At 60.1% G+C, this 23,999-nt stretch overlaps 2 protein-coding genes across 2 annotated transcripts; one reads left to right on the plus strand and one right to left on the minus strand.

The window, feature by feature from the left end:
- The first annotated feature begins 8,927 nt into the window (after nucleotides 1–8,927).
- On the plus strand, nucleotides 8,928–10,229 carry RPS21 (ribosomal protein S21). The gene is made up of 6 exons (XM_004456826.3): nucleotides 8,928–9,022; nucleotides 9,180–9,242; nucleotides 9,330–9,393; nucleotides 9,575–9,646; nucleotides 10,026–10,081; nucleotides 10,170–10,229. The coding sequence occupies exons 2-6, from the start codon at nucleotides 9,193–9,195 to the stop codon at nucleotides 10,177–10,179; spliced, it is 252 nt and encodes an 83-aa protein (XP_004456883.2). The 5' UTR covers nucleotides 8,928–9,022; nucleotides 9,180–9,192; the 3' UTR covers nucleotides 10,180–10,229.
- Nucleotides 10,230–10,358: 129 nt separating this feature from the next.
- On the minus strand, nucleotides 10,359–22,948 carry CABLES2 (Cdk5 and Abl enzyme substrate 2). The gene is made up of 10 exons (XM_058287292.1): nucleotides 22,539–22,948; nucleotides 16,628–16,699; nucleotides 16,448–16,540; nucleotides 15,341–15,418; nucleotides 15,067–15,175; nucleotides 14,389–14,554; nucleotides 14,088–14,191; nucleotides 13,732–13,838; nucleotides 12,793–12,997; nucleotides 10,359–12,579 (listed from the first exon to the last, which is right to left on the minus strand). Exons 1-10 carry the CDS (start codon nucleotides 22,946–22,948, stop codon nucleotides 12,439–12,441), a joined length of 1,485 nt encoding a protein of 494 aa, XP_058143275.1. The 3' UTR covers nucleotides 10,359–12,438.
- Nucleotides 22,949–23,999: the final 1,051 nt, after the last annotated feature.

Below are 23,999 nucleotides of genomic sequence, written 5' to 3' on the forward strand. Positions count from 1 at the left end.
TGCTTACTGCCTCTTGGGCCTCAGCTACTTGTTGCTGCCATCCTGGTCCTTATTTGAAAAGAAGGGGGAAATGCGGTCACCCCTCGGGCTGAAGTGTGGTTTGCTGGCCTGGCAGGGGAGCGGCCGCGGCAGGCCAAGCCGCTGCCCCCATAATAGGGTGGCTGGTCGGACTCACCGCCACCCCTGAAGGGAGCTCGGCATGGGCGCAGAGTGCCCTCGGGTCTCCCCTTCTCGGCAGCCATGCTTCCGCGGCCGCCCCTCCTCCCGGGTGGCGCCACATGATGCCTTGTGGGGCGGCACCCTTCTTCTTCCTAATCCCTGCGCAGGCACAGGGTGGAAAATTCCAGTCTGCCCTTTTCCCCTCCCCCGACGGCGGCAACAGCCAGGCGTGGGCGGGAAACTCAAGTCTGCCCTCCACCTCAGCAACAGCAGCCACCAATCCCTAAACCCTGCCCCTTCCCCCAGCAACAGCGACAGCCAATCCTTAACCACCACCCCTCCCCCGTCCAGTACCGCCCACTGACCTTTCGCCGGCAACCAATCAGAACAGGGCGTGGCTTCGACCAATCAGCCTTCCCCAGCCCCTATAAAACTGTTGCCTCTCCCTCAGTAAAGTGGACTTGCGTGTTTACCTTGTCTCCGCGGTAGTTCTTCTGCCATGCGCCCTCCAGTCCTGAGAGCCCCCGACAAGGGCCTGGCCTCCCTTGTCCCCAGTTCGTCGCCTGCTTCTCCGGGCGACCCCTTCGTCGCCTGCTTCTCCGGGCGACCCCTTCGTCGCCGGCTTCGCCGGGCAACCCCGTCAGCCGAACCGCACAACCCCTTGTGAGACTGATCCCTCGTCTGCTGCCGGACCGACCCCTCGTCCCAAGTGGGACCGACCCCTCATCCCAAGCGGGACCGACCCCTCGTCCAGAGCTGGACCGACCCCTCGTCCGCAGCCAGACCCCACCTCTACCGACCGAGCAAACCGTCGCAAATCCTGCTGAAACTATTCCAAAAAATCGAAACAGAAGGAACATTGCCGAACTCCTATGACGCCAACATTAACCTAGTACCAAAGCCAAACAAAGACACCACAAGAAAGGAAAATTACACACCAATTTCTCTAATGAACCTAGACGCAAAAATACTTAACAAAATACTTGCTAATCGTATCCAACAACACATTAAATGAATTATACACCACGACCAAGTAGGATTTATTCCAGGTATGCAAGGATGGTTCCACATAAGAAAATCAATCAACGTAATACACCATATAAACAGATTGAAGGAAAAAAATCACATGATTATATCTATAGATGCAGAAAAAGCATTTGACTAAATACAGCACCCTTTCTTGATAAAAACACTCCAAAAGATTGGAATACAAGGAAATTTTTTGAACATGATAAAGAGTATATATGAAAAACCTAAAGCCAACATTGTTTACAATGGAGAAATCCTAAAATCCTTCCCTCTAAACTCAGGAACAAGACAAGGATGCCCATTGTCTCCACTCCTATTTAATATTGTCTTAGAAGTACTTGCTTGAGCACTGAGGCAAGAACCAGATATAAAAGGCATTCAAATCGGAAAGGAAGAAGCCAAAATTTCACTATTTGCAGATGACATGATCCTATACATAGAAAACCCTGAGAGATCTACAACAAAGCTTCTAGAACTCATAAATGAGTTTAGTAAAGTCACAGGTTATAAGATCAATGCGCAAAAATCAGTAGCATTTCTGTACACCAATAATGAGCAAGATCAGGAGGAAATCAAGAAACAAATACCATTCACAGTAGTAAATTAAAAAATCAAATACTTAGGAATAAATTTAACTAAAGAGGTAAAAAATTTATACACCGAGAACTATACAAGACTGTTCAAGGAAATCAAAGAAGACCTAAATAAATGGAAGAATATTCCTTGTTCATGGATAGGAAGACTGAATATTATTAAGATGTCTATCCTACCAAAACTGATCTACACATTCAATGCAATCCCAATAAAAATCAACACAGCCTTCTTTAAGGAACTAGAAAAACTATGAAATTTATTTGGAAAGGAAAGAGACCCTGAATAGCCAAAGACATACTGAAAAAGAAAAACGAAATTGGAGGAATCACACTACCTGACTTCAAAACATACTACAAAGCTACAGTAGTGAAAACAGCATGGTATTGGCATAAAGAGAGACACACAGACCAATGGAATCGAATTGAAAGCTCTGATATAGAACCTCGTATATATAGCCATATAATATTCGATAAAGCCATCAAACCCTCTCAACTGGGAGAGAATGGCCTATTCAACAAATGGTGCCTGGAGAAATGGATATCCATGTGTAGAAGAATGAAAGAGGATTACCATCTCACACCTTATACAAAGATCAACTCAAGATGGATCAAAGACCTAAATATAAGAGCCAAGACCATAAAAACCTTGGAAAGCAGTGTAGGGAAACATCTACAGGACCTTGTAATAGGAAATGGATTCATGAATATCACACCAAAAGCACGAGCAGCAAAAGAACTAATAGATAAATGGGACTTCCTCAAATTAAATCCTTCTGCACCTCAAAGGAGTTTGTCAAGAAAGTAAAAAGGGAGCCTACACAGTGGGAGAAAATATTTGGCAACCATATATCTGATAAGAAACTTATAACTTGCATATATAAAGAACTCCTATATCTTGAAAATAAAAAGATAAACAACCCATTTAAAAATGGGAAAAAGACTTAAACAGACACTTCTCCAAAGAAGAAATACAAATGGCTAAAAAGCACATGAAAAAATGCTCCAAATCTCTAGCTATCAGAGAAATGCAAATCAAAACTACAATGAGATACCATCTTACTCCCATAAGATTGGCAGCCATGAAAAAAACAGTAGAATACAAATGCTGGAGAGGATGTGAAGGAAGGGGAACACTCATCCACTGCTGGTGAGAATGCAGAAGGATCCAACCATTCTGGAGGACAGTTTGGCAGTTTCTCAAAAAACTAACCATAGATTTGCCATATGACCCAGCAATACCACTGCTGGGTATATACCCAGCAGAACTGAAAACAAGGATACAAACCGATATATGCACACCAATGTTCATAGCAGCATTGTTCACTATCACCAATAGTTGGAATCAACCCAAATGCCCATCAACAGATGAGTGGATCAATAAAATGTGGTATATACACACAATGGAATACTACTCGGCTGTAAGAACAAATACACTACAAACACACGTGATAACATGGATGAATCTTGAGAACCTTATGTTGAGTGAAGCAACCCAGGCATTGAAGGACAAATACTACATGAACTCAATGATATGAAATAAGAAAGCTGCCTCAGAGAGCTAGAGACTGAACGATAGGCTTACAGGAAATTGGGGGGTGGAGGAAGGATGTGAGCCAACGTCTGCAGGGATGGAATTTATGATGAGCTGGCGGTAAGTATGAACACAAAGAAGAGATAAAATGGGGTAAGGGGTTGCCTTTGGGTGGGGCTTTGCAGGTTTGAGGGGGGCTGGGGATGGGCGGACGGGTAATATTGCCCAAAAAGTGGGGGGAGGGAAGGGTAGCATACGAACATAGGAGAGTGTCAGGTGTTGGTCGAGAGTAAAATGCTGAGAAAATCATATCAAAATATAATTAAGAGGGTTACCTGTTTAGGATGCTCGGAGGGGATGGTCGGATGCGGGACGGGCTCCTGGGGAATGTCTGAATGCTCATTTTGCCAGAGTGGGTGGTACCATTGGGTAGAGACCCAAGAAATGAGAGTGGGGGTGGACCCACATCCTGGGTAAGACTAATGCCATCAGATAGAGGGAACTGTATCTCTCGAGAGAAAAGGTGGCTCCCAGGGCATTGGGGTAATTGAGCAAGTTAGGCCCTGAGCAATGTTGCAAGTGTCTCTGGACGGGGGTCCTTGGGAAACGGAGGTTGGCTGTCACTGTGGGCACCAAGGGGATGGGAAAATGGATGTTAAGTGTGTGGAACCAAAGTAAATGTGGGGTAAGGGAGGAGTTTCACGAGAGTACACAAGGATGGATATAAAACATGTAATATTACACCATAAACATATAGGGGATGACAGACTAATAAAGTAAACCATAATGTAAAACATAGGATAACTAAAAATTTAGAAAACTGTATATCCTAAAGTATGGAACACAATGTAAGCACAGATGTCACCTTGTTTGAAAGCTATTGTCTCAGAGTCTGTACATCACTTTAAGTAAATATGATATGAATAAGTTATAAGAATATCGCTGTGGAAGGGAAAAGGTTTAATGGTAGATGTGGGGGAGTACTGTATATTGTATATATGAATTACTGTGATCTAGGGCTCTTGTGAAGAGAAGTTCAATAAATAGGGGGAAAAAAAAAAGATAGGATGTAGAATTTTTCCAAGTCAATATGTATTCTATATCTAACCTTTAAACCCATCGCTATATGCCATTTTACTAGTAAGGGACCCTGACATTACACTGGACTTCAATTTTCAGGAAGTTTTGGATCACAGAGTGGTTCAACAATGGCAGCGGAGGAATACTGGTATAGGATACTATTGACAGGTGATATATGGCTGACAGCGAGCTGTACAGGGCATATGCCCAGGGTGCATGGTAATGTTTGGATATACTCATAGTGGCAACAATTAAAAACTACAGCTGGGGGGGTACTGAGTTCCTGGCCGGGGGTGCTCTGTCGTGGTCCCTAGGGGAACAGCGGCAGTCCCCCAGGTGCAACGGTAAGGACCAGGAAGGAATGAGGTTCCAACAGTGAGAGCATGATACTAATGACTATGCTTGTGAGCCTATATGCCTGAAATAAGAACAAGGCCTAGAGCAGCACTGTGCCTGGGAATTTCCTCCTGACAGCCTTCATGTTACTCAAATGTGGCCAGTCTCGAAGCCAAACGCAGCATGTAGATGCAGTGCATTCCCCCCAGCGTGGGACATGCCGGGGATGAGCCTCCCTGGCACCGAGGGATCACTACCAAATACCAGGTGAAGATGGAACTAGAAAATGACTTTGAATTAAAGGTTCAATGCGGATCAGCAGAATATCCCTGTCTACATATAATAACATGACTTTAAAATGCTGTTTGACCTAATGTAAGGGGGAAATGGAAAGCAGAAATGAGTTTATATGACTACGAGTCTCTAAAAAAGAGTCTGGAGGCTGTCAGAAGGATTGCCCTTATGCACAACTGAGCAGAGTTTAAGAGACAGATAAAGTAGATACAATCCCCAGGTATTGGTTCCTTTGAGGGCTAAAGAGACCCATGGGTTCTATGGTCATGGCAGACGGGGTTCACTGCCATGTCGGATGGCCCTTCTTTGGAGCTGGTGTTTCTGCGTGATGGAACTGGACTCAGATGGGATCTCTTTTCATAAGACTTTCATCCTACTTTACTGGAATTGTAGTTGGTGTTGGGGTTTAAGATATATTTAGGGGATTTGAATCTCTGGACTGACAATATGATAGCCAGGCCCTGAGCGTCAACAGACTCCAGCTCCTAAAATCTGATTTATTGGACTCACCTCACTCAGCTAAGATGGAGTTGAAGAAGGACAATCACCACACCATGGAGGCTAGAGTGCCTACAACTGAAAGCAGGAGGATTGCATCCAGTATCCATGTGGAATCTGAGCCTCCTCCTGACATAGAGATGCAATGGACACAACCAATCCAAGGCCCACAGAGAAAAGGTGGCATTGGAGTGGGAAAAGTGGACATGGTGGCTGATGGATATGGGGAGTGACAGGAAGAGATGAGATGTGGAGGCACCTTTGGGACTTGGAGTTGCCCTGGATGGTGCTTCAGGGGCAATCACTGGACATTGTAAATCATCCCAGGGCCCATTGGATGGAATGGGGGAGAGTACGGGCCATGATGTGGACCATTGACCATGAGGTGCAGAGATGCCCAGAGATGTATTTGCTGGGTGCAATGGATGTGTCATGATGAGGGGAGTGAGTGTTGCTGGGAGGGGAGTGGTGGGGCTCAATGGGACCTCATATATATATATATATATTTTAATGTAACATTTTTACAAAATCAATTAAAAAAATAAAAATAAAATAAAATAAAATGAAACAACAACAACAACAACAAAATAATCATACAAACATTTAGGATTATTATATCCTTGGTGAATTGACATCTTATTATGAAATGACTGTCTTTATCCCTGGTAATGTTCCTTGTTCTGTACTATTTTGTCTACTATTAATATAACTATAGTTTTGGTATGCCTCTTTCCACCCTTTTAATTTTAATCTATATTCAATTTGTATATTTTGTAGGCAACATACAGTTGATCTGATCCTGCTTTTTAAATCTAATTTGACAATCTCTGCCTTTTAAGTGGGGTGTTTTGATCATTTACATCTAATGTGATTATTGATATAGTTAGGTTTCATTCTGTTATCCTTCTACTTGTTTTCCATTTGTTCTACCTGTTGTTTCTTTTCCCCCTTTTTCTGCCTTATTTTGGATTGTTTTTTATGAATTTTCTCTTTTGTGGCCTACTACCTATACTTTTTTTTTTTAAGATTTTTAAAAATTTATGTCTCTCCCCTCCCCCCCCCATTGTCTGCTCTTTGTGTCCATTCGCTGTTGTGTTCTGTGTCTGCTTGCATTCTTATCAATGGCACCGGGAATCTGTGTCACTTCTTTGTTGCATTGTCCTGCTGCGTCAGCTCTCCATGTACGGTGCCACTCCTGGGCAGGCTGTGATTTTTTCACATGGGGCGGCTCTCCTTACGGGGCACACTTCTTGCGCATGGGGCTCCCCTATGCGGGGGACACCCCTGCATGGCATGGGACTCCTTGCACGCATTGGCACCATGTGTGGGCCAGCTCGCCACATGGGTCAGGAGGCCCTGGGTTTGAACCCTGGACCTCCCTTGTGGTAGGTGGACGCTCTATCAGTTCAGCCAATTCAGCTTCCCACCTATACCTTTTTGTTTTTTTAGTGGTTGCTTTAGGACACTACTGACATTTTGGGTCATATAATTCTTTGTTGTGGATGGATGGCCTGTGCATTGTAGTATGTTTAGCAAGGGATATTGCAACACTTCCTGTATAGTACAGAAACCATACTATGTATTGCATACTTTCATTTCTCCCCTTTCAGCCTGTGATTGTTGTCATATATCTTACTTACATATTATATATGCCACACCATTTTTTTTTTTCTGTGTCCATTCACTGTGTGATCTTCTGTATCTATTTCTCTTTTTGTCTTCTCTTCTTGTCTTTCTCCTCTAGGATTCACTGGGATTTGACCCTGGGGACCTCTGACGTGGAGAGAGGTTCCCTGTCAATTGTGCCACCTCAGCTCCTGGTCTCTGCTGTGCTTCACCTTGACTCTCCCCTTCATCTCTCTTTTGTTGTCATAATCTTGCTGCGTGACGCACTTGCGCGGGCACTGGCTCACTTATGGGCATTTGGCTCGCGACGTGGTCACTTGTGTGGGCACTCAGCTTACCACATGGGCACTTGGCTTGCTGTGTGGGCACTGGCTTGCCATGCGGGCCCTGGCTCACCCTTTTTCACCAGGAGGCCCCAGGGATCGAACCTGGGTCCTCCCATATGGTTGGCAGAGGCCTTACCACTTGAGCCACATCTGCTTCCCATGTTTGGCAACTTTAATGCCAGGTATTGTGACTTTTACCTTGTTGGGTGCTATGTATTTTTGTTTTCCTGTAAAAATTCCTAAGTTTTTTTCCAGGATGTAATTAAGTTACTTGGAAACACTTTGATCCTCTCATTCTTGCTTTTACCATTTGTTACATGGGACCTAACAAATTTAATCAAGGCTACTTCTCCCCCATTACTGCGGCAAGACTTCCCTGAGGACTGAGGGCCTCATCAGTTACGAGGCTTCCAGTTTGGTGAAAGAGAACAGGCACAGTTCCCAGTCCTGGTGAGCATTGGGCTCTGCTCCCAAAGTCTCTTAGGATGGTTCTTCCCCAGCCCCTGGAAATGCACTGATGAGTAACCTGCTCAATTGGCGCGAGACCCTCTGTGGCTATCAGGGTGCTCTTTGTGAAGCTCTGCTACTCTTAGATACTCTAGTTGCCTGATGTCCCCGGCTTCTCAGCTCCGTACACAGTCATGACCCCCAGGCCCAGCTGGGCCATCCCTCAGGCAGGTGAGCTGTGCAGTCTCCAACCACTCACATAAACGAGACATCTGTGGGGGCACAGAAAGAGCATGACCTCTGAAGGCATACACACACCCAGCGGACTTCCTGAGATGGGGCCTCAGGGACCTCAGTCCTCCTGCCCGGTTGCTGGGGGTCCAGTGGAAGCAATGGCAGGCTTGCTGCCCATGGGAACCCCTGGTTTCCAGGCAATGCAGGAATCTGCAGCCTCAGCCCTGACTAGGCCCAGTGGTCGGCTAAACTGTCCTACAGTTGTGATGCTGGCAGCGACTGAGACAGGATGCTGACTTGAAAAGGCCTGTTTGCACATTGACCGGACACTTGTGAGCCTTGTGCATCTACTGTGTGCAATGCTAGGGACAGGAGCCGCGGAGATGAGAAGACATAGACCTGGCGCCAGCCCCAGGGAGCTCAGTCTACCTGGGGATGACTTCGAAGAGTTGCACAAACGAATGTTTAACTACAAACAGATGGGCATGGGGAGGCAGAAAAGCCAGTTATGGGAGAGTCCTTTACAGAGTGGCACTGTGCCAAGACTTGGATGGGTTTGGTAAGGCAAAGGGCAGTGTGGCCATCAGCTGTTATTTCCGGCGGGGGCTGTCCCGGGGCCCTCGGGCGCGGGTTGCACCCCGACGCCTCCCGCTCCGCGTCGGGAGCAGCCGCATCCCGAGCCTCGTGCCGGAGCAGAGAGGCTCGCGGGGGCCGGGTGGGGCGCACTGCGCACGCGTCCTCTCTGCGCAGGCGCATTGCGGCCCGCCGCGAACCGGAAGCACTTGCCGAGGCCCCGCCCCGCCCTCCACTATTGCTGCCGGGGGCAGGGGCGCTTTCTTTCTCTCGCGCGCTCGTCGTGGTGGCAGCAGGTGGGCCGCGCGTCCGGGCTCCGGGCTCGGGCCGGGGCCGGGTCGGGGCCGGGGCCGGGTCGGGACCAAGGCCGGGGCAGGCCCCGGGACGGGGTGAGGCGGGCACGCGGGGCGCGGCGCGGCTGGCGCGGTCTCACAGGCCCGGGCTGCCCCGCAGGCGCGGCCTCGACATGCAGAACGACGCTGGCGAGTTCGTGGACCTCTACGTGCCGCGGAAGTGGTGAGCGCCCCCCGCGCGTCTCCCCTCGCGCGACCCCCGCCCCGTCCCACCCCATCCCCGGCCGCGCTCACCGAGCCCTCCCCGCAGCTCCGCCAGCAACCGCATTATCGGCGCCAAGGACCACGCGTCCATCCAGATGAACGTGGCCGAGGTGAGCCGCGGGGGGCCCTGCCTGGCCGCGGGAAGGTCAGGGTGTGGGGGCCACGTGCGAGGGCCGGGCCCACCGGGCAGAACCAGTTGGGGGGCTGTTTGGGGGCTGGCTTCCACGCACTGGGTTTAGCGCTGAAGTCCCTCTGGGTAAGCCTCACCTCGGGATCCCTCATTCTCCGTAGGTGGACAAGGTCACAGGCAGGTTCAACGGCCAGTTTAAAACCTTCGCCATCTGCGGGGCCATTCGCAGGATGGTGAGTGCTTCCCGGGCCCTGCCCACTGCAGGCCCAGCTCTCACCCCAGCCCCGCCTTCCCCACCACGTCTCCACCCACCCTGTTGGCAGGAGAGCCTGGAGCCCGGGGCTGCGCGGGCTGCTGGGCCCGTCCTGGGTGCTTCCTTGGACCCCTGCCCTGCTGCTTGAAGCCTCTCCCAGCTCCGGGACCCAGGAAAGCGCAGCTGTGAGGTGTCCCCACACGCAGGCCCTGCCTTTGCTGACTCCCGTTCACTGCCGTGCAGGAGACCTGAGGCTAAGCTCGCGCACTGCCAGCTAGAATGTGCCATTCCCATCGTGCCTGCGATTTGAGGCAGTTATAGTGGAAAAATTTTGAATGTGCTTTTTTCTTTCTTTGAAGGGTGAATCAGATGACTCCATTCTCCGACTGGCCAAAGCCGACAGCATTGTCTCAAAGTAAGGAGGAGTCAGTCCTGTTTGGGTGCAGAGGCCTAAGATTTCTCCAGATATGTGATTTTTAACACTGGTCTTCTCTTTACTCTAGGAACTTCTGACAAGAGCCATGGGTGTGGAACACTTGTCATAAATAAAGAGTAAAAAGCCATCTGTGTGAGTTCATTTTGTGCCTGTGAGACGTGCTGCTTTGGACTTGGAATGGGCTGACATTGTGCTCTCAATGGTTGACCAGGTGCCGGCAGGGCACTACCCAGTTAGCTGAAAGAAAACACTACTCTGTGTTACAAAACTGAGCTTTACTTTAAAGCACAAATCACATCCATCCAATGACTAAGACATTCTGTGGTTCAGTCTGCACGTGGATGCCAGTGCGGGCCGGCGTGCTGGAGGGAAGCGCCGTGCCCAGCACAACATCCCAGCTGTGTTTGGGGCTTCGTTTTGGTTTGAACACTGGTCTTGAAGTAACTGCTTGGTACCACACGGTGGCTGCCCCTGGCATTACTGCAGCAACACTGAGGGGAGGGACTTCAGGAGGTCAGACCAGTTTGGTAAACAACTTAAGCTATGTAAACCCACGAATCAAGTGACAGCTTGTCAGCTGTTCTGCTTTTAAAGTCTGAATTACCAAGGAGACTGTGCCTCCAGGGTCAGCTGTAAACCGGACGAGCAGCTTGGAGATCAGCCTCTTCCAGTGCTTATAACAGAAGCATCCTCGAGATGCTATTTTGGTGGCACGACAGGTGGCCTCCCAGAGGGTCCTTGGGACTAGGCCGGAAGTCCCATGGCTAGCAGCTTTCTGGTGGAGTCCCCATGTGGGCACGGGCTCCAGGGCTGTGTCCTTGGCAGGGGCAGCTGTACCCCACGATGAACACTGACTACTTGTTTGGTCTTCCGCTAGCCTCCCTTTAGTGTCCTGCCCTTTGCTGGCTCTTGGGGTGGCCAGGTGGCTGGGAGCAGGCCTATGGGAAGCTGATGAGTGGACGCTGAACTGCCAGCTGGTCTCAGGGCTGCAAACATCCCAGCCCAGGGCAGCGGCAGGGTGTGGCCCAGGCAGGCAGGTTAGGGATTAAAGGAGTTCCAGGAGATAAGGGGCTGTGGCCAGCAGGGACAGGCCTCGGCTCTTCAGTTTTGGGTGGGGCAGCCAGCAGGAGTGGATCACGCTCAGCGGGGTCACCCAAAGGAGGACAGACCACCTGGAAAGAGCTGAGGACAGGCCTGACGCGTGGGGCACAGCCCTGCACGGAAACAGCCGGGCTGCTGAGGCCCGCGTGGTGCCAGGGTGGCCTGGGGCCCGTGACGAGTGCAGTCCCCACCGCTGGTCCAGTACAGTCTGAGGTCATAACCTCAGCAGGCCTCACGTCTGTTCTCGCTCCTTCAAAAACCCACAGGACTGGATCCCAGATGATAAACAGGCCCGGTATTGCTTCAAGGAATGAAGAGCTAAGAATGCGCGGTTAGTGTTCCTACAGGCCCAGAACATTCCAGGCTGGGGGGGCACTTGCGTAGGGCCTGGGGCCCATGCCGCTGAGTCCTGTGGCACACGTGGCCATTGGGGATCTCACAGTGACACGAGGCTCGGAAGAACGCAAGTCAGGAGCAAGTAACAGGGTTAGAGACCACGGGAGGCCTGGTCCCGGGGTGTTACCTGACAGCGGGCCCTGCCTGCTGCTGCTGGAGCGCTGCTGAGGGGTGTGCGGGAGACCCTCCTGGAGGGGCTCTGCTTCGGGGAGGAAGCCTGGAGCAGCTGACCCCAGGGACAGACCCCAAGGCTGAGCTTCCCTATCCCCAAACCCGAACTGTCCGAGCAGGAAGCTTAAACAGGTTTCGCTTCAGCCGCCTCAGCTCAGTACGCTCTGGACACCCGAGCTCCGCCGAGGTGCCGCCGCAGGGGCCGCGAAGGTTTGCCGAGGGCGAGGCGGACACCAGGGCGGGGAACGTGCGGTACAGTCAGAGCCCGCTACTCTGCGGCGTGAACGAGAGGTGCTGGTGCCACAGTCCGGCTCAGACACGCCAGACAGAGAACAACAGAAACCCCCATCTGGGCGACCTGAGAGTCCACAGGAACGGCTCGAGTGGCCGCTGGAGGCGGGATGTGCTCTGGAAGGGACCGGCTTGAGTTCAAGGCCGCAAAGAGCGGAAAGAAACAAGGGCTTCGGCAGCCCGGAAGGGGCAGGGTTTGTGTGCCGGGTGGGGGGAGAAATGAGGGCCAGTGGGATGGAGGCGACGCTGGCCTAAGCCTAGGTGCTGTGGGCGCCCCCGTCTGTGCCAGCACACGTCACCTGCCTCCCCTGCGCCAGGCAGCTGCGCGGGCTGCAGGCACCACTGAAGGCCTGCTCAGCGCGACGGCCCCGCTTGGGCTAGAACTGCTGGGTGAGGCGTCGGTAATGCGGCAGCACTTGGCTCTCGGGCAGGTACAGCGCAAGCTCCAAGGCCACCAGCACCGTGAACTCAAACCCGATGAGGTCTCGTCTGTTGAACCGGAACCTTTCTTCTAACTTCTGCAGTGGAGAAGAGAAACGAGGCTGACCGGGACGGGTCTCACCGGGGCTCGAGATGGGCGCCAGCGCCGCCTGCACCGCGAGATGGGCCCCGCCATGAGGGGCAGCCTCCGCCCCCCCACCCCCGGCCGCTCCTCAAGCTGTCGGCGTGGCTGGGCGAGCGCTGACCCGCAGCGCCGAGGCCCGGGCGAGGCCCGAGCGGGGCACACTCACGTCGATGAGCTGCTTCACTTCGTTCTTCCGGAGGTCACTGCTGATCTTGGCGGCGAGCAGCACGCACGCGCCCGCGCACAGCTTGCGGTTCTGCTTGTTGAGCTTGCCTTGCAGAACGAGCTTCTCGAAGTACACGTAGGCCATCGACACCGTCACGGGCTCCAGGCTGCACTCTTCCGAGAGGTTCCGCATCTCCCGCTTTAAACTGAGGGTGGAGGCGGAGGCTGGGGTGCGGCTGAGGAGCCGCCGTCCCCCATCCCCGAGCCAGCCCTGATCTCGGGCTGCTGCCAGGCCAGGTGGCCTCGGGGCTGAGGAGAGGTGCTGCTCCTCCGGGGACATGGGGAACTGCGCCTCTCAGTCCCCACCGCCCCTCGGGGGGCACCTGTGGGCCACGACCGAGAAGGAAGGTCCTGCCCCGCGCATCCCGGTCCCAAAGGGAGGTGCGCGCACCGCGCCCTGGACCCGACAGGGCAGGAGCTGGGTGCGAGAGGGCCAGCCTGGCCGCTGGCCCAGGGGCTGGGACAGCGCCCCGGCAGCGCCTCTCCCCTCGGCTACTAACGGGGGCCACGCTGCCTCCGAGGCTGCCACGCGCGCAGCACCTGCAGACGTGGGCGGGGGCCAGGCAGGTGAGGCGGTCAGCCTCAGCGAGGACCACCCTGCTCTACACCAAACTCAATGGCCGCCCGTGGGAAGGCCCTGCCCGCCAGGCTGCACAAAGGCCCGGTGGGGACTGTGGGGACGAGGCGGTGGGGGCCGGAGAGCCCCGCGAGGGTGCGGCGAGCAGTGGGACGCGGCAGGCGTAGAGCCCACGTCCGCTCGCCGACCACTGGGCGTGCGAGGAGGGGGCGCGGCTCCGCAGCCTGCAGCCCGGGGCGAGAGCCGCCGCGCAGGCCCGGGCAGGGGCCAGAGCCCGCGTGCCGAGCGCGGGGCGCGCCTCACCTCCTGATCTTGCTCAGCGTCAGCCTGATGTGCGGGAACTTCTCCCGGAAGGTCTCGTTCATGTCCTTCTTGAGGTCCGAGGGCTTCACGTACTCGATGACCGTGGTCTGCGGTGGAGGCAGGACGTGGCGCCCGGCTCCGCGCACAGCCCCGCCCATCCATCCGTCCTGTTGCCCTGGCGGGGGCCGACCTCCCCCCAGCCTGCAGCCAGGAACCTCGCTGCACCCGTGGCAGACGAGTCTGGCCGGGAGCCCTGCCCGAAGCGGCTTTCAGAAGCTCCCCGTGGTGGCCGAAGCCAGCCCCAGCCGCTGCGGGCTCCCGGCTCCAGGGCCCGCCCCCCCGCGCCCGGGGCTCACCATGTACGAGGCGAAGATGAGCACGCGCTTGTGCTTGCCGCAGGGCCACCGCGGGTCGTCCAGGAGGTTGGGGTTGTACTCCAGGGCGTCGCCCGGGTCCGTGCCTGGAGGCAGAGCCCGCACTGAGCCCGGCACGGACGGTGGGGCCGGGGCCACCCAACCCCCACAGCTTGTCAGAGAACCAAGGCCGCAGGCAAGGCAGCCGAGGGCAGGCGGCCCTCGGCACACGGAGAGGCCCGGGGCTGCCTGCCTGGTGGGTCGTCTCCCTCCCCAGACACGGGGCCGACGGAGGGCGGGCTACCTAGCTCCGTGCCAGCTGGTGCCGACTTGGAGGGGACAGCTTTGTGTCTGGGCCCCGGCAGAGCCCGGGGGGCGCTGGACCGAGGCGGGGGAGCCGGGCCGTGGCTGTCACTCCGGTGGGCGCCCAGGGCGTTGGTGGGGTACAGGAACTGTGCGTAAGACACGACCTAGAGAAGGAAGTGCGTCAGGGCTCGGCAACCCGAGACCAGGGGCGCGGCGGGCTCCGCTTCTCTCCCTGCTTCCGAAGGCACCGCCGGAGGCGCCCGCCCCTTAGAGCAAAGGACGATCCACAAACTCTCCAGGGCAGCCCTCGAGCTGGACGCTGCTCCCTCGCTTGAGGTTAGCATTCCCACGTATCAAGAATGTTCCAGAACGCCACCACCACCACCCCTTATGCGGGATCTGCAGCACAGCGATGCCTCCCCTTCATCTGAAGCCCACCCCCACGGGGGTCCCTGAGGCCCGCATCTCGCATCGAGGAGGGGGCCGGGCAGCCGCAGGCAGCTCACGCTATGGCCAGCTGCAGGGGCACGGCCTCCAGGGCCCCCGGGAGCCCGTCCCAGCCGGGTGGCCACACCCCGCATCTCAAGAACAAACGTGTCTGCCGCCGCGACAGCCGCAGCCCTGTCCCCCACCCCCCACCCCGTGCCGCAGCAGCAGCCTGCCGAGCGTCCCTTACCTTTCCGTCCGCTCCTAGCTCGACGCCCTCCAGCTCGAAGACCATCTCGGAAGACACGGAGACGCCGCCGGACGGGTGCCTCTGCTTCTGGCTGTCTATCCGCAGGTCGCTGCAATGCGCGGGACGGGAGGGCTATCGGTGCTGCCGGCAGCGCAGGGTCCCACCCCTGCCCTGCGCAGCTGCGGTCCCCCCGTGCTGTGCAGCAGCGTGTGCAGCCGGCCTCGTTCAGGGCCACCTGGCCGAGACGCAGCCCCACTCCCGGGCCGGCCCTCACCTGATCCGCAGGCCTTCCCCATAGGGCAGGACCGAGAAGGCTGCGCACAGGGACCGCTTGGCACAGATGAGCACGATCCTGTGCGGAGAGGGGCTGTCAGGGCTGGCTGGGGGGAGCCCCACGCTCAACCAGTTGCAGGCCCCGTGGCACGGGCCTCCGTCCACCCGTGAACATTGGGCTTTGGTAACGAGGATGAGGGCAGAGGGCTGCCGGCCGACCAGGAGCCGTCCGCCTCTGAGCCGCTTCCTGATCCTCCCCGAGGCAGAAGGGGGTGCGGCGGGGAGGCCGAGAGCAGCTCCTGTGACCACCCGGAGCCGAGCGGAGCAGCAGCCCTAAGCTGTGCCGGAGAGCCGGGCCTGGGCCCTCGGGCAGAGCCAGAGGTGCTGCTGCGGCCGCTTGCTGCGTTGCGGCTCTGGCAGCCCTGGCCTGGGCCTGAGCTGGGTCCACAAGGAACAGGGAGCCGCGCTCCTCTGCGCAGTGTCAGGCTGGGCCCGCGGCTCCGGACCGCCCTGGAGCGGGGTGGGGGCCAGCCACAGCGCCTCGGCGTCCAGCCGGGCCCGCCAGGCGTGGCAGTGTGGACTTGGGTGGAAAAGCACCTGCCCGCGCTACAGCCCCTCCTGGGAAGCTCACAGCGCTCGCCCCACAGGCCACGGGCGAGGGCTGGGAGCGGGGAACGTGGCGCTTTCTGGGGACCGTGTGGGTCAGGCTAGCGGCCTGGGGAGGGAGGGAACAGGTGGCTGGAGCAGACCCTGCCTGGCAGCCCGGCCCTCATCCCCTGCACACACCGTGCAAGCTGCCCCAAGCCCTGGGGTCATGCCTGCGCCCTGGCTGCCACCCTGCACCCCAATTTTGGGCAGCCTGATTTCAGTTTCCAATTGGACCACCCTGCTGTGCCTGCCTAGTAAAGCCAAGCCACCGCGTCCTGGACTAACTCCACCGTTAGACCTACTCTTCACGTGTCAAACCTCCCCCCCCAGCTCTGAGGAAGGTTCCAGGATCCCAGGGAGGGGCGGGCAAGACGAGGACTTTGCCCACCACGCTGGGGAGGCCCTGGTGATGGATGCAGACTCTCCCTTCCGGGCCCCCCGGGGGGCAGGGACCCCGCACCTGCTGTTTCTCGTGTCGTACTGCCGCATGTTCTTGATGAAGTGCGTCTTCTTCAGGCCCTTGTGGCGGGGGGACCCGGGCGCGAGCTTGGTTCTGCAAGACACGAGGCCAGAGCACCTGCCTCCCTCCGGGCCCGCGGCAGCCGCGCGTGGGGCCTCGGGGCGAGGGCGGGGAGGGTACCTGGGCGCCGAGGCACATCCCACCACATCTTCCAGAAACTCTAGGGAGCAGCGCTGGGAGGCGACGCGCCTTCTGCAGAGGCACAGCGACAGGAGAGCGGCTCAGCGGCCCAGGCGGGGGCAAGGCCGCGCATGCTCCACGGCCCCCGCCCCGAGGGAGCCTGCCCGCCTGTGGCCTGAGCCAAGCGCGCTCGAGGTCAAGGGCTCTGCCCGGCCTGTCCTGCTCCAGCCTGGTGGGCGATGGGCCCGGGCTGGGCTCGTGGGGGCCACAAAGGGCCACTCCAGGCCCCGGTTCTGCACAAGCACCTCTGGGTCACGCGATGGGAGGTGGCGGCCGGGTGGCTGGTCTCGGTCTGTCCTCGGATGTGGGCGCTGCTCTCTGCCCTGCTGCCCCTCAGGGAGCCGGGGCAGAGGGGCCGGAGGCCACAGCAGGTGGAGCAGAGACAGGCTACGGGACGGCCCCACTCGTGTTCGGGGACTGGTGGAGCCCTCTAGGAGCCCTCTGGCCCTCCTGGCCTCGCTCTGCAGAGCAGGCACCTGCCACGCCAAGCCCGTCACTGACCAGAGGCCGCTGCAGCCCGGGGAGCTGGCCCGCATGGCCGAGCCAGAGGAGTGCGCTGCCTGTGCCACCGTGCCACTTGTCCACGCCATGCTCCCCAGCCCCAGGGCTTGGTGGGAGCAGGCTGGCTGCTGAGGCTGGGGGAGCCTAGTCAGACCCAGAGCCACCCGCCACAAAACCCCAAGCCTCACACCCCGTGCGTCAGGCCCCAGGCCCTGTGCTGTCCCCCGCGCCGTGTGCCTCCACAAGGCCCGGTGTCGCCTGTGCGGAGCCGTGGGCACCCAGGTGCTGCCGTGGCAGAGCCTATCACAGCCCCCACCTCGTGCAAACGCTCAGCAGCTCAGGATGTGACGGCGACGCCCTCTCACGCTGTCTCACGGGGGCACGGGGCGGCCGCATCCGGCCCGGGCGGCGCCGCTGGCAGGTCTAGGACCGCCCGCCCCAACGCCCAAGGCCAGGCTCTCCTTTCACTCACAAGAGTGGTTTAAGATTTTGAAACGATGAAAGCGACAGGAGCTCATTGAAAAGAGCCCATAAGGAACTGAGCGGCAGACCCAGGAAGGTGCCATCGGCCGGCCCATGGCCTCTGGCCAGTGCAGACCGCAGGGCTGCAGCCGAGAAGGGCCGGGGGCGCAGGCCGGGAGAGCCCGAGGGAGCGGGCAGGGCCCCCAGGCCGACAACAGGGGGCAGGGTCCAGGCCACACTCAGCCTGGGGCTCTCTGAGCAAGGACGGGGGGCGGGGGGGAGCCGGGAAACGAGAGGATGTCGGTGGGGGAGGCAGGACCCGCCGGGCCAGGCTACGGAGGTGGGCAGGTGTCAGGCACGGCCGGGGAGCTGGACCTGTGTGCTGGGCCTGGGCCCTGTCTAGAAGGAAGGGGTTGGGGGCAGCACGGCAGAGGAGGGGAGGCGAGGCAGGGCTGCAGGGCTGCAGGGCTGCAGGGCTGCAGGGCTGTGGGACGGGGGCTCCACAGGCATCCCCAGGGAGGGCCAGCCCCCCGGAACGCACGTGCGTTCGTCTGCCCGCTTTGCCCTGCGCCCGGTTGGCTTCCCAGGCCGCTGCCTCTGCGGCTTCCTCGGCCTCCTGCCCCCGCGTGCATCGTGGGTAAACGCAACCCCCGTGACCCTCAGGGTGGCCGGAGGTCCCGTGCTCAGGTGGGAAAACAGCCAGAGCTGCTCTGCAGCTGGCAAGGCCGCCCAGCGGGCTCCGGCGATGGGGCGCGCTGCCCCCGCCTGGCAGCTCCGCCCCGGTCCAGCCTCGCAGGGGGCTCTTCTCCGAACCGTTCTCCATCCCAGGCCGTGGGTTTTGGGTTTGGATCCGGGACTGACAATCTGATTGCGGCACCCGACGCTGAGCGGTGTGCCAGCCAAGCACGGGAGGCCAGGGCTCTTGGCTTTTCTCCCTTCCACGGGAATCCTGCCAGCCGCCAATGGGCAGGGAGGGGGCACGGGGGAGCCAAGGTCCAGGACGCCGGGGAGGTGGGGAACTGCGCTTCTGTGGCCACTTTGTTTCGAGAAATCCTTAGGGTCAGAGGCAATACTGAAGTTGGTCAAGGACGTTCGGGTGACTGCTACAAAGACGGTTACGGGGTGGCCCCAGAAGGTACAAGGCTGTGCTTGAGAGAGCATTAAGGCACGAGCACCCTGAGCAGAGGGGGAGAGAGGAGGGCGGGGGGGGCGGGCAGGGAGGGAGGGGGGTTTGCTTTTTATCTTATTTTTCCAGTTAGGCCAGCAGGGGCCAGAGCCCGCCCAACAAGCTGGCCTAATGGGCCACGGTGGCTCCCAGCGCCAGGGGCAGGAGCTGCCTTCCCCCGGGCATGCGCTCCGGGTGTCCCGGCGATTTTGGGGTTTCCTGGCTTTGCCCCCACATGGCAATGCCCCTGGTGATGTTCTCCCCTCTGGGTTCCACTGCCTGCCACCGCCTGGCTGCTCCCTGTGGCGTCGCTCGCCTGACTTCCCTGCCTGTGGACACGCCACCCGGTGACAGCAGTCCTGACCCAGCTCCACCGCAGGACCCCCGAGAGTGCAGACCCAGAGAGACCCACGCCATGACCCACACATGCGCAGCAAAGTGCCCGCGGTCCGCGCAGGACGGGCGCAGCCAGAGAAGAGGCTCCGCTCGCGAGCAGCCCGCACCCAGGCGAACCTCGCTAGGGGACACACCGGGGTCGTCGGGGCTGGAAGCGGCAGGGGCGCCGTGTCCACACACGGTCCATCGAGCTGCGCGCCACACCCCTCACCGTGGACTCCCACGACTCCGATCCACAAGGCTAAAAGCCACGCGAGCACCGCCCCTGGGCTGTGCGGTCTCAGCTCCCACACGCGAAACACAGACGAACACCTGCTCCTTGACGCCGGTGCCAGCGCACGCCATGCCAGGGTCCCGGGAGCACCTCTGCTCTAAGTCACAGCGGTCTCCAGGGCGAGGTGGCCACCGGCCATCATGGCGTCACACTGCGCCCACGTCACCGACTCACCGTTGGAAATGCCCCCTTCAGAGCACGGAAGCCACTCCTGCTGCGGCCACCAGTGCCTCCTGAGGACTGCGCGGCGGGGAGGGGAGGAGGGCCCCACGAGATGTGTTTCCAGCGTCAGAACTGCCCACTTTGTGGGTGAAGCAGCCCCGGGGAGACTGGAGCAGGGCTGCTCCCCGAAACCACGTCCCCATCGGCACCCCTGAGCAGCACGGGTGGGGGAAATAGCCTTGCAAATGGTGCCAGCCCCAGGTGTCGCGTCTGCCCCCGATGCGCCTCGACATGCCCGCGGCACAAGGGGTCCTGGGCCCCAGCTCTGAGCCGCTCCAGGCAGGGCCAATCCCCAAATCCAGCCACCCCAGGCGGGGGGTGGTCCAGGGCCTCCAGGCTCCCACCTCACTGCTTTTCCAGCCCAGAGCTGCTAGATAGACGAAAGCGAGTTGAACTCGACAGGCGCCTAGAGCCAGCAGCTCCTGCAGCCGACGCCGGAGGCGTCTCGGAACCAGCTCTGCACCCCGCTGGCGCTGCGCCCACGCCTGCCCGTGCAGCCCTGCACCTGCTGCCGTCCCTACGGAGGGGCCCTGCCCCGTGCAGGCCTGCTGCACAACGCAGCACCTCCCAGGTAGAAGGGATGCAGCACGCCTGCACAAAGCAGCACCCACCCCTTGTTCTGGGCCACGTGGGAGCCTCCGAGAGCCATCGCCATGTTAAAAGTAGAAATAAACGCTGACGTTAGAAGTCCTGTGAGGAAAATAAAAACTGCAGTGGCTCGTTGGCTTACCCGAAAAACAGATGTCCCACACCGAGACAAGCTGAGATACAAACTTTCCCAGGAGACGGAGACGCGTGCTCCCGCGCGGCTGTGTGGTCACCATCTTGGCGTCCCTTGTTCTAGCGCCACGTGCCCGGCCCACGCTTTCACACACCTGGCCCTCAGAGTGGCCCTCGCGGGTTCACGTGACCCTGACGCCATCTCAGAGGCGGTGGCGCGTTGAGAGGTGAATTCACCTGCTTGTGATCACAGGCTCAGGATTCGAACACAGGGCTGCCGCAGAGCTGGGCTTTAACCCTCCCGGCCCGGTCTGGGCATCTGGGGTGACTCCTGTTTCCTTAAAAACCAGATCCTGGCGCTCTCGAGGCCCAGCTGCCCCTCCCTCACCGAGCTATAGCCCCCCCTGCGGCTTCTGCTGGGGAGCCCAGAGGGAAAGGGACAGCCCTCACCCTGGGGACCTGCCTGTCAGGGGAGGCCAGGACCCCCAGGCCCAAGGTCAGGAGAGCGGGAGTCCGCCTTGGGCAGGCGTGGCCCCGAAAGGGTGAGGAAGGACGCTGGAACGGGCGCTGCAGACCCAGTGGGAGGGGGCAGGCGGGAGCGCGTGCAGGCACGGCCAGGCGAGGCGAGGGGTGGTGGACGTGGATGCGGGTGGGCGAGCAGTTAGAGCTGGGGGGGCGTGGGCCGTGGGCAGCCCTCGGCCACAGAGTTGACCTGTCCCCAGCACCGCCCAGAGCCAGGCCCCGAGACCCTCGACCACCAGAACATGGGCTCGCAGGGGCGGGGCAAGCTTCCAGGCCAGTGGCAACAGGGGCCCATGGGCCCGCTGATGGACAGTGGCCTGGTGTCACTGCTCCACGTTGATGGACAGTGGCCTGGTGTCACTGCTCCAACCTGAGCACTCAAACAAGCCAAGCAGAAGAGGGCAGCTCCACATCCAACAACAGGACGGTCAGGGATGGCTCGGGCCCGGTCTTGAAGCCCCGGGGACCCCGGAATCCTCACACAAAGAGCACCCCAGGTGCAGCCTCCTCGGGGCCAAGGGCTGGCTGCAGCAGTGACCGCGGCCTCCGTGGGACTGCCGGCCCAGGATGGGCAGGGCCCAGGGCTCTGCCGGAACAGCGCATCTCTGCCCAGCCAAGAGGCTCTTCTCATTCCGTCCCCTCGGACGAGCAATCCCTCCTCTCCTGCTTCCCAAGGACAAGGCCAGCAGGCTGAGCGCATGTGTGCCCGGTGACCGCACACGCGGACAGACCTGACCCCTGCCAGCCTGCCGGCCGCAGGAGGAGCGAGCAGGTGCACGGCCTGCCGGGGCAGCCGCTTCCTCCCCCAAGGTGAAGGTCTGGTTGTGCGGCAAGTTGAGGGCAACGGGCACGGGCTTAGCCTTGGCCGCTAAATGGTTCAAGAGCTTGGCAAACCACCAGAGGCCCTCAGAAGACCCCCTCCCATTGGACGGCCTGAGGGCCAGGCCACGGAGCTGGCCAGTGCGGCTGTGGTGACTTGGTAGGGGACGGCGGCTGCATCGAGACTCGGGGATGGCACCTGCCTCGCCTCACCCGTGCTGGACCGTCGTCCTCTACATTGTCCTTTACGACGTCCTCTCCCCCACCCCAGACTCCCTGGGGCCGCCCCAGAGAGAGGACGGCAGCCAGGGCCAAGCGTCCCCGCCCGGAAGCCGGTCACTCCCCAGGGTGGGGCTGGAGGGTGGTCCCCAGGGCCCAGGAGGGTCACCTGGAGGCCAGCGCCAGAGGGCAGTGAACGCTGCGGAACTCTGGGGGGCTACAGGAGGGTCTCTGGGCCGGGCAGGGGGAACAGGGGGACAGTCTGGGGGGGCTCCAGAGGTCAGGGCATTGGGAGTAATGCAGACCGGCGGGCCCGGGGGTCAGCGGAGGCGGTGGGACCGCGGCTGGCCTGGTGTGGGGGCCCCGGGGAGAGAGGTCAGGGCTGTGTGGCTGGGGGGGCCCGGGTCCCAGCAAGGGGCGGCCAGCGTCCCGCGGACACAGCAGAGGACAGGCCTGGGGGGATCCGGCCTGGGGGCCCTGTCCTCCCACCCAGGGGGCCGACCCCGCCGGCGGGAGGACCCGCGGGGCCCCCACACGGTGGCCGGGCTCACCTCTGGCGCTGCACGTCCAGGGCGAGGCCGGCGGGCGCCTGCGAGGGGCTGAGCAGGGCCTGGGGGGCGCCGGGGGGCCTGCCCGCGGGGCCGGGCAGCCCGGGGTCGGGCCCGGCGGGCGGCGGCGGCGGCGGCGGCGGCGCGGGCGGCTCGCGGGCCTCGGCGGGCGGCGGCGGCGGCTTCTCTCCGCTCGGGCCCAGGCTCGGGGGCCGCCCGTCCAGCGAGATGTTGTTGAGGAAGAAGAGCGCGGCCTGGCGGCGCCGCGAGTCCCCGCGCCTCCGCAGCGCGCGGGCGGCGGCGGGCCCGGGGCCAGGGCCGGGGGCGGCGGGCGGCGGCGGCGCGGCGGGCCCGGGGCTGGGGGTCGCGCCGGGAGCCGGGCCCGGGGCCCCACCCGCCGCGGCCGCGGCCATTCTCCGACTGAGCCCGCCGCCGCCGCCGCCCGCGCCGCCGCCCGCGCACGCGCCCGCGCCCGTCGCCCATTGGCCGCGGCGCGCCGCCATGCAAATGAGCCGCCGCCAAGCCCGCCCATTGGCCAGGCCGGAGCCGCCGAGCTCGCGCGCACCGCCCCTCCTCCCCCGCCCCGCGGAGCCTGGGCTGCTGCGAGCAGGGGGCGGCCCCGCGGGTTCGAGTCCCGGCGGCGGAAGGTGCGGCCGCGGGGCGCCGGTCCCCGACACTCTTACTGGGCTACGGCGGGTCAGCCTCGGCCGAGTCAAACTTCTTCGGCTCTGGACTTGGGGTGGGGTCGGCGAGGCCCGCGGGGCCGGCCCCCAGGTGGCGCTTCCTCCTGCATTTGTGAGTGGGAGGAAGGTGTGTGGGGGGCTGGGGACTGAAGGCCCCTCTAGATAGCCTCTGACCTGGGCATTGCTACAGGTGGCAAAGTGTGTGCCCTCAAGGAGCCTCTCAGCTCCCGGGATGGCCTGAGGTGTCCCTGGCTGAAGAAGACACAGAGGGTCCTGGGGGAAGGTGCTTGCCCGGCGACAGCCTGGCCGGGGCAGTTCTGGGCCTCCAGCCGGCAGAGCCCGCACTTCCCTGCAGCCCGGCCTCCAGCCTGCCCGGCCTGGCCTCCTCTGGCCTCCTCTGGCCTGGCGCCAGGCCCGGGTGCTGCCTTGGGGTGCACGGCTCTCTGCAGGTAGCCGTGGAGAAAGCACCCTGAGGAGCTGGGGGGCTCCCGTTCCTCGCTGACCGGTGGGACCTCCCGGGGAGCTGTTGGGATGGCGGCACCCCTCCCGCACGGCGAGGCTGCAGGGCGTGCTCAGCAGGTGCCGCCAGCCGGCCGCCAGTGCACCTTCTGCGCCAGGTGCTGGGGACGGGGGAGCAGGGACCTGGCCCTCGGTGCGGACCGGGGGACAGTGGAGGCCCTGAGAGCTGGCCGAGGCCAGGCCTGGCTGTGGCCCCGGGCCCCCTGGGCGGCCCCCGCTCAGCCCCTTCCCCTCCTGCCCCCACAGAGCCCCCTTCTGTCTG

Source organism: Dasypus novemcinctus, chromosome 24 (genome assembly GCF_030445035.2).
Source record: "Dasypus novemcinctus isolate mDasNov1 chromosome 24, mDasNov1.1.hap2, whole genome shotgun sequence".
In the NCBI taxonomy this organism is placed as follows: Eukaryota; Metazoa; Chordata; class Mammalia; order Cingulata; family Dasypodidae; genus Dasypus; species Dasypus novemcinctus.